Source organism: Rhagoletis zephyria, unplaced genomic scaffold (assembly GCF_001687245.7).
Source record: "Rhagoletis zephyria isolate East Lansing unplaced genomic scaffold, Rhagoletis_zephyria_1.1 Rzeph_scaffold_00285, whole genome shotgun sequence".
Taxonomy (NCBI): Eukaryota; Metazoa; Arthropoda; class Insecta; order Diptera; family Tephritidae; genus Rhagoletis; species Rhagoletis zephyria.
Window position 1 is genome coordinate 151,809 of NW_016157369.1, and position 14,667 is coordinate 166,475.

At 35.8% G+C, this 14,667-nt stretch overlaps 2 protein-coding genes across 3 annotated transcripts in view; one reads left to right on the top strand and one right to left on the bottom strand.

The window, feature by feature from the left end:
- The window catches only part of GatB (glutamyl-tRNA(Gln) amidotransferase subunit B, mitochondrial), a 9,938-nt gene extending 6,994 nt beyond the window's left edge, over window positions 1-2,944 (top strand). Inside the window, exons 8-9 of the mRNA XM_017610153.1 lie at window positions 2,261-2,384; window positions 2,698-2,944. Coding sequence (XP_017465642.1) covers window positions 2,261-2,384; window positions 2,698-2,919 — 346 coding nt within the window. The 3' untranslated portion in view covers window positions 2,920-2,944. The remainder of the gene's footprint in view (window positions 1-2,260; window positions 2,385-2,697) is intronic.
- Window positions 2,945-3,895: 951 nt separating this feature from the next.
- The window catches only part of Root (ciliary rootlet coiled-coil, rootletin), a 42,629-nt gene continuing 31,857 nt past the window's right edge, over window positions 3,896-14,667 (bottom strand). For both annotated transcript variants that reach the window (XM_017610148.1, XM_017610149.1), the window contains 10 exons: window positions 14,273-14,424; window positions 13,530-14,211; window positions 10,708-11,218; window positions 10,152-10,335; window positions 9,481-9,656; window positions 8,155-8,585; window positions 7,235-8,083; window positions 5,637-6,764; window positions 4,226-4,401; window positions 3,896-4,155 (listed from right to left, as the gene is read on the bottom strand). In XM_017610148.1, coding sequence (XP_017465637.1) covers window positions 4,095-4,155; window positions 4,226-4,401; window positions 5,637-6,764; window positions 7,235-8,083; window positions 8,155-8,585; window positions 9,481-9,656; window positions 10,152-10,335; window positions 10,708-11,218; window positions 13,530-14,211; window positions 14,273-14,424 — 4,350 coding nt within the window. In that variant the 3' untranslated portion in view covers window positions 3,896-4,094. The remainder of the gene's footprint in view (window positions 4,156-4,225; window positions 4,402-5,636; window positions 6,765-7,234; window positions 8,084-8,154; window positions 8,586-9,480; window positions 9,657-10,151; window positions 10,336-10,707; window positions 11,219-13,529; window positions 14,212-14,272; window positions 14,425-14,667) is intronic.

Consider the following 14,667-nt stretch of genomic DNA (forward strand, 5'->3'; position numbering starts at 1 on the left):
GATGAAGATGAAGATGAAGATGAAGATGAAGATAAAGATAAAGATAAAGATAATGATAAAGATAAAGATAAAGATAAAGATAAAGATAAAAATAAAGATAAAGATAAAGATGAAGATGAAGGGGAAGATGTAAATGAAGATGAAGATGAAATGAAGAGTGAAGATGAAGAGGTGAAGATGAAAGAGGTGAAGATGAAGATGAAGATAAAGATACAGATAAAGATAAAGTTGAAGATGAAGATGAAGATGAAGATGAAGATGAAGATGAAGATGAAGATGAAGATGAAGACGAAGATGAAGATGTGTATGTAGTGGATCGCACATATCTTTCTTTCTGGCATTTACGCTATTAAGTTTCTCTCCTTCCGCGCGTAGGGACTACATGCACGAAGTTTTCCTTTAATTAAATTTATAGTTTAGACCTTAACTTCGAAAAATCCATTGTTATTGTCGCAAAATGAAAAATTTGTGTGCACATGTGAAATGCCTATTTAAGGAATTGACTGCATACTCAATTAGTTTGCCACTTAGCTTTCCTTCTCCTTCTTCCGCAAAGACAAGAACTAACGGCAAAAAGACAGTGTGTGCTTAATTTTTTTTTTGTAGTAGAATTTCTTTAGCGGCAAATGTAGCGGAAATGCCTCCTAAATGTATGCTTTAATATTGATAGTGAATTAAAGAAGCGTTATTGTTGTTGTAAGAGCATACAAATCCCCAAAAGAATTTTTTGGGAGCGATGCTGGAGCGAGTCAGATATAATTGTGGGTCGTTCCGGTTTCGTAGACCCGACCGTCGTGGGAACAATTAAAGAAACTTGCTAAGCAGCGGTTTAAAAATAAGATTTAAATTAAAAGGAATGCAAGGATAAAGGTAAAGGTGAATATGCAGAGGAAAATGATAGACATATAGGTAAACATCTTGAATCAACCAAAATATAACAAATTAAAGCTTTAAATGCAACTTTAATCCCTTTTTTACGTTTGGAAATCAAGTTCTAAGTAAATTTTTTGAGTGAGTTTCAAATAGATGGTGTTAAAAGTACTGTGAAATAATTCATGATTCATAATTCAAGCGCTTGGTAAGAAATATATATAATAGAACTAATTTGCTTTTAATAACATTGTGTTACGTATTAAATTGTGTGAGTGCTTTATCTATCCGTGTCAAAAAAGTTTTTATACATACTATATGTATTACAGAAGTTGATGTGTTTCGTCTTTATGTAATAATGTTAGAAATTCATTGCAAATGTTTACCACCATTGCATTGCATAGTTGGATAAGAATGATTCAACAGTGAAGCATGTCACACCTGTGATAGCTACGGTTTGGACAATTGTAATCACCATCTTAACTCTTTCATGGTCAACTGAAAATGCAAAAGCAAAATTTTTAACTTTAAAATAAGACGTGATTTGAAAATGCTAAAGAAAGGTTCGGTCCCTACTCTGAGCGATTCCAAACAATATTTTTTTAGTTTAATGATTTTTTTAATATAAACATTATTTTATTATTCTTTGTGGTATTTCACATTATAATGTCAAGATAAACAAATTTTTTGCAGTTTAATTTTAACTAAACAGGTCATAACAACTATAATTACATTTGAAATTTTTGTATAGAAAATGATTGGAAAATTTTACGATTTTCGATTCGTACGAAAACAAGAATACGCCCCAATATTTAAAATAACAAAAAAATAAATGTTTCCTGATAGTGGGATTCGAATCCACGACTCGCCGGGAAGCTAAAATTTCAATCCCGCAGCGGACACAGGGTGAACTAATTAAAGTACACATATATCTTTATATTGCCGAGTAAATTTTTTCTCTTCATGGATAGCTCTGTTCTCTCTCATCTTAACAAAAAGCTGTTTCTAAAATGTCTATGATTGACACAAATTAAAAATCTATTCTAAATTTAAAACTTTATTTTAACAAGAATGAGTTTTAACTTACGACTATGCCTATGGGCCATGATGTACCAATCGACGATTTTTTTCTCTTGGAGGTGGTTAGCAGTAGTAGTAAAAGTTGTATATTAAATTTAAAAACAAGTCCCATAATGATTATAAAAAGTTGCAAATAATTAGTGGTTACTTAAAGTCTAAAATAAATGTGCTAAGGCGTGCGCTTCACGGAAACCGGAATTAATTGTTAAACTAATATATTTGTACATAGATAATTTTTACGTTCATGTTATTGCTTAAAAGGTTATGTTACTATCCTATAATATGCAGCTGTATTGTATTGCTCTTCCAGCCAACTCACTTACACTCACCTTGAGGACATCCTTGTAGCGCTCAATACTGGTACTATAAATCTGCAAGCGGGTCGACAGCTTATCGAATTTTTACATCAGGATCCTGCACAAAATGTCCAATCGGTAAAATCTATTTATACTCGGCGTTTGCATATGTACATACATTTTTATCAGCGTTGCTACACTACACCAACATAATCATGGTTACTCGGACTGCCGTTGACTCCAAAAAATTTGTATTACTCAAAATAGTTTTTAAACTTTCTCAGTGTTATTTATTGAGCAAAAGGTACAAGTTTTATTTTTTGTTTAGTAAGACAATTTTTGATTTATTTCATTAGAAAGCGGACCAATTTTTCGCCGAACGTTTTAACGCTGATTTGTACATATGTATGCACAGAAAATTATATTAATCAATTTATGTATTATTTTTTAGCTTATAAACGACCGACAACTAGAACAAATAACTGATGAAAAGACTATCGAAAAACTTTGTCTACAGGCGATTGAGCGTAACGAACAGGCAGTAAAACAATACAAAAGCGGCAAAAAGAAAGCACTGTTTGCTATTGTAGGCGAAGTGTCCAAGTTGTCCAAACAGAGGGCTAACATGAAAGTTGTAGTCGCTTACCTGGAGAAAATATTAAATTCGCAATAAAAATTAAACAAAGGAAAAATACAAACCAATTGTTTTCTTTATTTGACCAAAATTGTATATATTTTCTAAAATATTCCTTTTATGAATATTGCATTTTATGAAAATTGCTCTTATATTTGTTTTAATAGATGTTTGAATTCTAGATTGTGTTTGTGTTTTATCCTACATGCATACGTTTGTAGGTATATAGATGTTATTGAGGCATTGTTATTGATACATTAGTGACTGTGAAAGTTGGTGATATGAATTTGCATGGTTCCTTTCAAAACTGTACGGCAATGTTCTCCTAAAGAGAGGAGAAATGCAACAGCCTTATAAGATAAACGTAAATAAAATTTAATAGCACTTGTTGGGAAATGTTTGGTTCAATAATGTTTTGGTTTTTTTTTAAATTGAAATTAACTTGCGGGAATGCAGGAAGTATATATACACTATATTCTATTGTCTATCTCGCAGACAATGAAAAGCTACAGAATAGTCATAATTGGTCTACACCATACAAATACATGTATATTTTTGTATGTAAGTACGTATGTATGTATGTACACTGCCGGAACAAAGTATTGGCACAGCAAATTTTTCACAATATATGCAACAATTTTCATACTAATATGAAATGATGATAAAATGATAGGGCTAGAAATCTGCATACTCCAAACTCTAAAAAATTTGATTTAAAAGTTTAAAATTTTCATGAAAATTTGCTGAATTTTCGCGAGTTTTGCATAAAGTTTAGGAATTACATTTTTAAGCTTTTTGTTGTTGAATGAACCATATGTTTATACAAAATTGGCGGAAAAATTGGTTTTGCATATATTGTGAAAAATTGGTTGTGCCAATACTTTGTTCCTGCAGTGTATGTACATATGTATATAAAACATCAATGAAGTTAGGGATAGGTAAATTTTGTAGGATCATTAAAAAATTTCAATAGTTGATGCATTTTTGTGGTGTTTCAAAATCAACTTATACATACTTATTGTATGAGAGGGGTTAGTGAGTATAGGCATGTTTGTATTAATTGTGTTTTCTATACCTGTATATATATATTCTAATAAATGCATTTAGTTTTTAATAAGGAAGCTTTAAGTGGCAGTTTTTTATTTCCAAGTCCTTTCCCTTTGCCTGGACCACATATTAGCTAGTAACAATCAAGTTGTCCCATACAAATGGATTTATTGATCGTAATCCCGACAGGTTGACGGTGGTAGACTCATCGAAACGGCATTATCCAAGCTGTTTGAACGTACAAAATTATATAATAAAATAAGAATATTTATAATCGCATTAAACAATTTATGCTCACCGTCTCGATTCGCTTTCCAATAAATTAGGATCTAATGGATGTTGCGAAACATGTCGTAATGAATCGCCAAGAGTATTTCGTAGGTGTTGCATTTCGCGATTGGCTTTTGAACTACGCAAAATGTATTGCTGACGACGTTTAGCTTCTTGTGCTAATTGTTCACGTAGCAAAGATATCTACGAAAAACAAAAAAAAAAGATATACATATGAGTATTTCCAATTTGGCGCTACGTGAAACTTGCGTTACAAAATGTTACAAAAAAAACTGAAAGAGTAAAAATTTTAAAAAGGTTATTCTAGATTCGCATAGCATTAAATTGCCCCTTATTCAGTTAAAAAAATTACAGCTGCAGGTAGCAGCGATTTAAAGATATTAATAAACATATGCCCTGGCGTGACGTTACAACCGAAGTGGATTTTGACTTCGGTTACCAAATTGCAAAACTGCGAATTGGGCAAGGCTATTTGTATAAAAGTTTTAGTAAGATTTGGAATGTTTAGGTTAATTTTCCAAGTTGTAAAAATATTTTCTGCTTTTTGTTTAATCAGCTGAAGTTTCTGGCGTGATGTTACATGACGTTACGTTACTAAAATTACTTTTGAAAAAGTTTTGTTAATATTGTTCTTGAAAGAATTTTTAACGGAAAAAACATGCATTTCATGTCGAATGTACTTCTTATTTTATCTAGTACATAGTATGTACACACGATAATTAATATAACTTTAAATTTGAATGACGAATGTCAAAAAGCAGGACATTTAGGAGGACATGGGTTAAAAAAGGAGGACTTTCTTTCCTAAAGGAGGACGGTTGGTCACCTTTTTTTTGACCCTCTTTAAAATAAGTTTCATAAAAGTATATTAAAAGAGGCGGTTAGAGGGTTAAAATGTTCTACAGAAAACTTGTATGGACTAAGGTGAGTGCGCAAAAACGCTTAATAGGAGATACATATCGTCGTTTAAAGTACAAAACCGCGTATCAAGATAATGCAAAACCGCGTATCTGAAGTTGCATAAATTATTTTCTAGAGAGTAAAAACACTCATATTTCAAAATGTTTGTATTTTTTATAAAGCAATCGCATTTCAAGCTAGTATATTTGAGGACGAATGGATAAGGATTGAACCAAGAGCTTGTGTGAGCAAATCCAATTTTTGGCAAAAAATGTCGGTTACGCGGTTTTGCAGAACGACGATGCGCGGTTTTGTACTTTAAACGACGATATAAACCCCATTCCTTAGTTTTTAGGAAAAATTTACTTGCCATTTCATCCCCCGTGAAAGGAATTAGTATGCCATTTTGCTCGTGGCTCGCAAACAGTGGCAATGGTACACACGTATGAAAATATGTACATATATATGTAATGTATTTATAACAAAAACTCAAAAAAAAAAAAAAATTATTAGCTCACTTGATTTTCTAAACGCATGACCTGCTGCCGATGTGATTGCTCGCGAGCATCCAATAACTTTTCAGCGTGCATTTGAGCATTACGGTAACGCTCCGCATCTATTCCACCATCTGCACACTTGGCACTATCGTGTAAACGTGCCTTAAGTCTTGCTAGTTCGGACTCTTTCTCCGCTAAAAGTGTTTCTAAACGACGGACTTTTAAGCGCAAGTCCCTCGCCTCTTGCTCAATGACTGCATGATCAAGACCACAGCTATAATTGCCCGCTGTGGTTTCCATGCGGTTCGAGTCGAAGTCACCGGCATCATAATACGAAGTATTCTTCTCCGCACGATCGTAAGCTGTGGTCCCACCACTTCCGGAGAACTTGCTTTTACGCTCCGACTCCAATTGCTTGACTTTGTCCTGCAAAGCTTGTAATTTATTGCGTAACTCGGATTTTTCTCGTTGAGACGATTTGAGTTGTCGACTGAGCTCTTCTTCCTCGCGCTTATCGGCACTTTTGCCCATACCGCCACTATCACCTGCCTCCTGATTCCACTTGGCAATGCGTAATTGCGACTCTAAAGCGGAACGTTGCACTTCTAAATCGGTAACTTGCTCTTGAAGCCGCTGAATACGGTCCAATTGTGCTTGTTGACTGCGTCGCAATTCATTTAAATTACTTTGTGCATTATCCAGACGCTCTGCAAGTATACGCTTTTCGTTTTCTGCTGCTTGAGATTGTTTTTGCAGTAATTTTACTTTTTCTTCATTTGATTGCGAACAGTGTCCTTGTTCAGAGAGCTCCTTATTCAGTGCTTTCAATTCGCCACGCAATTCCATTTCAGTGACCGCCGCCTTTTGTAGCCGATCCTTCATTTGATCCACCGTAGTCTTAAGTGATGAACAACGCTCTTCCAATTGGACCATTGCACGATTCTGGTTGTCGAGTCGTTCTTGCGCCTGCCTCACATTACAGTCTTTCTCCTGTAAGGCCATTTGCAAGCGATTTATATCTCCCTCCATTGCAACTCGCTGCAGGTCCGATTTCGCAGCGCGTCCTTCCGCTTTCGCTAGTTCTTCCTGCAGATGACGTTTCTCGTTCTCTAATTTCGATCCGTGTGTACGACACTTCTCTAGCCGATCCTAGAAAAAAGATGAAAAATAATATGGGTATTCATGGAAAGTCGTAATTGCCTCGCAACCGCGTAAACCTCGTAAATAAACCGATTTTCCATACAAAATTATGTAAGTTAACGAGGTTTACATGGTTACGAGGCCTTTACGCGTTTAGATGAATTGCCCTAATTTTTAATCAAATAACCTGATAACCAGGCAGGTGTGGACACCCAAATTGAAATCAAAGAATCCACAGTTCTACTTCTCAACCGCTTTCTACTCTATGAACTCTTGTTGATTATTTATGCAAACTGCGCAAAATTTATTCGAATAATATTTAATCTAATTGGATAAAATGGGATCTTCACCAATAATAATAACGAATGTCAAGTGAGATCGTTAACCACCGACTAAAATTTGTATTTAAAAAAATCACGAATTGCATTAAAATTCCACAGAGTGTACTACATACATATAAGTACAACTTTTAACCTTACCTCGATCTGGGAGTTCTCCTCATTGCAAGATGCTAACTGCATTTCAAGCTGATTAATTTTTTCACGCATTTGCTGGCATTCGTCGCACTTCTGCTTAAACTTCTCTTCGAGTGCATTCAAAGCGGAAATTTTCATACTACGTTCTGTATCCAAATTGCCCTTCTCTTCCTGAAGGTGACGCAACATTTGCTGAAGTTTGCTGACTTTTCCATCGCAACGCAGCTGCTGCTCTGCGGCATCCTGTAATTGTTTTTTCGCTGCCGATAATTGCACCTTCATATCATCCTTTTCACGTTCGATTTGTGCCACTTGATGCATTAGATTTCGTACGCCTTTGCGCACCAGATCCGGATCCAGATCACAAGGTACATCCGGGCATTGTGAAGTGCTTCTGGCATCATAATCATGGCAACTGCCAGCCGCCATTGCGTTTCGAATGGGACTATAACGCCTTGTTGGGCTTATCAAGCGATAGGAAAGATTAACACTGCCATCAGGTTGAATGCCTGCAATACGACGCAATGTGTGCGCAACCGAGCTGAGCTTGTGCTCTGTGTCGCGCTTGTGAAGCTCAACACAAGCCAGTTGCTCGTCGAGCGCGCGTATTCGACCTTCAGCGCCGCCCAATCGAGCTTTCAACTCCTGTATTTGTTGGGTGGCATCAGCAAGACATACCTCAAGGTTATGCTTCTGATCTTCCAACCGCTTCTCTCTACCGCGAGCTTCTTCGATACGCGCTAATAGCTCTTGTTCGCGATTGTGGAAACGATGTTCATCCTGATTGGACTGACAGCGTGCACGGCCAAGCTCTGCCCTGGTTTCGCATAGATTTTCTTCTAAATCGGCAAGCTAATTAAAAATTTAAAAATTGCATTAGTGTAACGAAGTGAAAAATTTCGTAAAAGTTACCCTTAACTTACCTGCTTCTTAATCTGGCACAATTCCTGTTGACTACGCTCCTTTAATTCGATTTCGGCAGCTAATTTGTTCTGGAGGTCCTTACCACCTTCATCCTTTTGCGCAAAGTCCATTTGCGTTTTCTGTAATGTATTCTTGGTGGCATTCAGCTCCTGTACAGTTTTACTCATATTATTTTCGGTCTCTTTCAAGATCGTTGTCAGTCGTGTACGTTCGTTTTCCAATGAGCTTTTGGAATCTTGCAAAGCATTTATTTTCTGCAAAGCTTCCTCAATGGCGCGCGCCTGCTCGCGTTTTGCGCTCTCAACATGCTTCACGTGATCACGCAGCTCCTTGTTACTGTTGGAATATTTATCCTTCTCAATATTACTGTCAGCCAATTGACGGCGACAGTCCGTGAGTTCATTGCGCAAGCTATCAATATAAGCTTCACCTGCAAACAAATTTGAAGTTATTCAAGCAGTCTAAGGACTGTGAATTTGAATATACAATATGTTAGTGTTTGGCCGAGTTTCTCCTCCGATTTGTGGCGAGCGCCAAAACGAAGGGGGGAGTTACAAGGGCGATTGAGAAACTGTTTTTCATAGCAGAAATTGGCCATTGCTTGCCGAGGCGCGACCGCTATTAGAAAAAACCTTTTTCTTCTGTTTTGCAGTGCAATCTTAAATATGAATAAATTGGAGGTGTGTGATCTGCATAGAGCTTAAATGCTTATTGGGCTACTAGCTACTAAAATTCAAACGTCAAACCCGTGTAAAAAATTGTGACGTAGTGGAGCAAAAAATGATGGAGTGAGGGGGGAGGTTTATTATACTATCATTTAAGATTGCTTTGCTGTACCCCCGAGACAATTACCCATAATTTGGGGCACATCAAATATTTAGCAGACGATAGATTTTTTTTTTCTAATAATAAAGGAGTTATTGCCCTGAAAGAGATCTTGAGAATTGGGAGTCTAATTTGACAGACTCGTCTCAATAAATGTTTGAAATAGTCGATAAGAAGTATAATTTAGTCGATATCTTGATGTGTGATATGTACATAATGAGACCGTTTTTCATAAATAGCAATAGCACAACTCAAATTAACAAAATCCTTACTACAGTTAAGGGCCTCGTGTCTGTAATCCACGGCTAATCCTTACTGTTTACTTTATGTTTCCATTTTACTTAAGGATTAAACATATGAGCCACTTAGTAGCGTTTTTTTTAGTTTTGAGTTGTGTCGTTATTTCAGAAGACCATCGATATGTACAAATACATATGTAGTATATACTACATATTTTTTATTTCTCGTAAAGATATTTAGTTGTATTTTTCATAACCTACCTTCTTTTGCTTTCCTGAGCGCATCTTGTAGTTCTGCGTTAATTCCTTCGACTTTGTCTTCCTTGAGTCGTATATCCATTTTCAACTCTTCACAGAGTCGATTAAGATTATCTCTTTCTTCTTTTACACTCGTTAGCTGTATTTCCTGTTTTCGTATACATTCTTCGAGTTTTATTCTGCAAAAAGTACGGTGTTAGTTGAATGCTTATTATTATTATGCATATACATATATGTACATAAATAAATTATATTCGACTGCTGAGTGGAAGATCGACCTACCTGGGGAGTCAGTTCGAAAGCGCCTTGTCTCATATAAATTTTCAAGAACGCCCTATTTCAGAATTTTATTGAAAAACACTCTATCTCAGAATTCGGTTGAAGAACGGCCTATTTCAGAATACGATTCAAAAACGCCTTATCTCACTTCAAAATGTGTTGAAAATGTGCTGATATAGGATGTTTTTGAATCGGCAACTGAGATAGGGTATTTTTGAAATGAATTCTAAAATAGGGCGTTCTTCAACCAAATTCTGAAATAGGACGTTTTTGAAATGTTTTTTGAGATAGGGCGTTTTCGAACTGGCTGCCGAGATAGATTGATCTTCCGCTCAGCAGTCGATATATACATACGTACATAACGGAATCCATTTCTGGAAATCATCCAAACTTACTTGTTTTCCTCTTCCCTTGTTCGCATGGCGGATATTTCATCCTTTAGCTGAGCAATGGCATTTCGTTGTTTTTCATCGTGTGCATTATGTTCACGTTTCATACGTTCGAGTCCCTCCTGTTCGTTCTTTAGTTCCCGCGTAGCAGTCTCTAACTTTTCCATCAATGCTTGCTTATCTCGATGTGCTAATTTTTAATTAAAATATTTTCAAAAGTTTACGCCTCATTTAGTAACTACTTACATATTTATGTACATATGAGACATTGGTTTTCATATCGGACACCAAATTTGGTGTCACATTTTCGATTGGGTTCACATTTTTTTTTTTGGGTTCTATACATGAAATAAGCTAACACGTGTTCGAGGATTTTTTTTTTTTTCTTCGGAGATATGATCTGTCAAAGTTTGCATTTTTTCGTGATTCTGACTAATCGTATACTTATTCAAATCGTTATATCTCGGGTTCCGCTCATCGTAGAGACATGACATAATTTTTTTACGAAATCCGTCCGACTTAAAAAAGAATGGCTCATATGTATGTATGTATGTATACTTACCCATTAACAGCGCCTGCTGTTTTTCATTTTCCGCCCGTATCATAGCCTCTTCGTGCTGCTGTACCAAACTTTCTAAATGCGCTTGTAATGCCTCTAGGCGCTCTTGTAATTTCTCAATTTCATCATCCTTAGCTGTTTGTAGTGCCTGAAGTGCTTGCGCCATACGCTTCTCCAATCCCGTTTTAAGTTTATAAAGCTCTTCTGAATGTTTCTTAGCCGCTTCTTCGCCTACCGCTTTGAGGCTGGCAATCTTTTGATTGTAGTCGTTCTCAGCTGCGCGTGCAGCATTCATTAGTTGATTTTTCGTTTCTTGAGCGCGGCGTTGACACTGTTCCAATTCTTTATTCAGGCGTGTAACCGAATTTTTAAGTGATTCTTCGCGCACGAGTGCCTCCTGAAGATCACGTTCGAGCTGTTGACGTTTTTCCTCAGTGGCTTCGAGTTGAGTATTTGTATCGAAAAGTACTGCTTCTAGGGACTCTTTTTCTGTACGCAATGCCGTCAGCAATTCCTATGAGCACAAAATGGACCACGTTGCAAATATTCAAAACTATTTTGCAAATCGCACAACTTTTAGAATATGTCTGTTAGTGAAATAGGGCTCAGTAGACAATGTTCGACATAAAAAAATGACGCTCTACAAATTTCTCATCAACATGGACGAAGTACCGAAGATGATGGAATGAAGAATTGTACAAGTTTTAATATTGACATGGGCATAGTTGAGCGCATAAAAATACAACAATTGCGCTGGCTTGAACACATTGTGCGCATGGACGACGAGGATCCCGTGAAAACAACCTTCTACTAGGCACCTATGTACATATGGGCGGACAACGAAATAAAAGACCACAATGGAAGAACCATGTGCAGAACGACCTGTCTACACTTGGGATGAACAACTAGCACAAATCCGCAAAGGAGAGAGGCAATTGGCTAAGTTGTTTCGTTCCGACAGAACCAACAAGAACTTCTTCTTCTTATTTAGCGCTGTAGCCGCCTAAGCGATTTTGGCCGAGTACAACAAAGCACGCCGGTTGTTTATCTTCTGTGCCAGCCAACGTTCGCCAATAGGAAATGCCATATGGATGGATTGATGGATCGCGCACAGTATTTGCATAATTTTTGTGCTGCACGCTTATTATATCGCAAGAAAATCTTCTATTTTATACGAATAATTTGCAGATAATACATCCCATAATTATTTTAAAATTTCCAATGCTAATTTAAATACTTTCAATTTGTTTTGAAAGGTTTTAAGCGCCGAGAGCGATGGTAGAGCGCATATGTTTTTGATGTTCGCATTATGAGAGTACAAGATGTCTGACGAAATATATGGATCGCGTTTTGAAAATGCTAAACGTTCAATATTTATTGACGGTATTGCGATCCGCAATCCAGATTTAAAAAATTTGAGAAATTTTGCGGTATGGATCACGATCCATCAATATTGTATACTATACCGTCAATAAATATCGCGATACTTGGATCACGTCAATAAATACTGACCGTATGACAGGGCCCGATGTGCATTAAAAATTTAGTTTTTTAAAACGGGTTGCCACCTGTTTCAAATTTTATTAAAGTTATTTAAATTGAAATTGAAATAGTTTTGAAAATGACTTACTTCTAAACGATACGTAGAAATGTTGCCACTTGTTTAAAAAATCAAAAATCAAAAAATCTACAGTTCAAGCTTTTTAATCTGACACGTCGTTTTTGAAAATCGAACGATTCGTGCTTATCTGATGGCACTGACAAGAAATGAAATAATGCGTTTATGAATTAGCAAAAAACTCATTTTTCAAAAAGTGCAAAAAATGCAAAATTTTATTTTCTATTTTGGAAGCTTAAGAACCTTACTATTACATAAAGTAATAAAAAAACCTATTTTTACATATATTTTTTATTCTTCCATTAAAAGTGCTAATTTTTAAAATTTGTATTAAAAAAAAATGTATTTTTCTGGAATACCGTAAGGACATTGCTAAAGAATTATGCCAAACATCAATTTTGAATAAATTAGCTATATTATTTACTGACAAAGATTTTTTGTATGAAAAATGAGTAGGAAAAGATGTTACTCAAACGCCATGTACGAGTATGTACGAGTGCGCCATGTACGCTGTGGCGTATGAGTAACACTCGCTCCTGTTCATATTTCATACAAAAAATCCTTGCACGTTTTCATTTGACCACTAATTCCTTTTTTATTTATCTATCGATTTTCTTCATTAGTAGCTCGATTTTTTTGTAAAGAAACATGCTTTCATACAAATTTCATTATTTCTTTTTTAATTTTTCACCTGTTAAAGCTTGAATTAAACTATCAAAAAATTATGTATGTATATACGGTTCATGAAGAATTTTGTTATCTTTCATTTTCCTCATTTCGTATTATGATTGTTCAAGTGGTTCGTAAGATATACATACATAATTTTGAGCTATCCATAAAAAACAAAAACGAAATCAGCAAGCAATTTTACATAGGAATTGGATAGTGGCATCCGTGGAACAAAAAAAGAACCGAAATCTGTAATCCAGTGTGATTCTTGGCGGAAAATTTAAAATACCTATTATTCTCGATCTCAAGGTGACTATCTGGTAACACTCTACCTCAGCTTGAGCCACGGCCGTCTTCGAGATATGACTTGCACTTTATGAACTTCTTACATTGTACACTGAGAAAAGATTTTAGTTAAAACAACGAAATGTGTTTCTCTCAATACGTGATTTGGTTATAGTAATACGATTTGTTTACATTTACCAAATCTGGTGTGCTGAGTGTAGCTATTAAAAAAAAAATAATAACCTGAATTTACCTGTAGACGATGTGTTTCCTTTTCATGCAAATCTATTACAACCTGCTTCTCCTCCACATCTTTAACCATTTCTTCCAAATTTCTATTTAAACGATTATTTGTTTCGACAGTTTGCTCCAATTTTTGACGTGTTCGCATTAGTTCTTCATTAAGGGATTCCTTTTTGCGGCACAAAGCTGTAAGTTGATTGTGAATATCACCACGATCTCGAGTGATACATGCCAAGTCCTGTAGAATTTTTTCTTTCTCCAATTGTGTACATTTGAGCTTTTCGCTATATGACAAATTATCCGTTTCCAATTCTAGGCGTGCCTTTTCAACGCTGCTCAACTCCTTCCGCACTGTTGCTATTTCCTTTTGTAATTCATCTACTTCGATTTTGAGTTTATTGCGCTCCTCTTGTGTTTGTGCTAAGCTACTATGTATTGTTTTCAATTCGTCTGAGGTGGATGAGTTGCTGTTGGACACTTTGTCCAGCTTCTCTTGCAAGTCACATTTCTCCAAGAGCAGCTTGTCCAAATCATATTCTAAATCAGATTTTTGCTTTTCAATTAAATTAATGATATTATCGGATTCGATGCGTTGTTGCTCAAGCAGATCGCGACTAAGGCTTACGCTGTTCAATTCTTCGCGTAAGGATATTGTCTCCTCACGCAAGCGACTTCCTCGGTCCTCTTCAGACCTATATAAATATTTTTAGCTACAATTACTATCTTATCTTAATACAATCTTCACAGCCTCACCTTAGATTCATTTCAATTATGTTTTTGTCCTTAAGTATTCGTTGAATTTCCAGTTCAACCGCCTTTTTGTCATCTTCAAGCAGATCGATTTTCTTCTGCAACTTTCCATATTTTAGCTGTAACTTCTCAAAATCTCCGCTAAGATTTTCAAACTGAAAAAAAGGGTTGTGATGATATTGCAACCGATTCCACCGTTTATTTTCAAATAATTTTTTTTTTTCACATCTACGACATTTTTATATCGTAACTAGTATTTAGTAGCCTTGGTTGGCTAAATATGTAATGAAAATATATGTATGCTCTACACTGAGAAAAGAGTCAGTTAAATACATACATATATTTCACTGAACACAAAATTTGGTAACTTTAACCGAATCATGTGTTGAGAGATACAT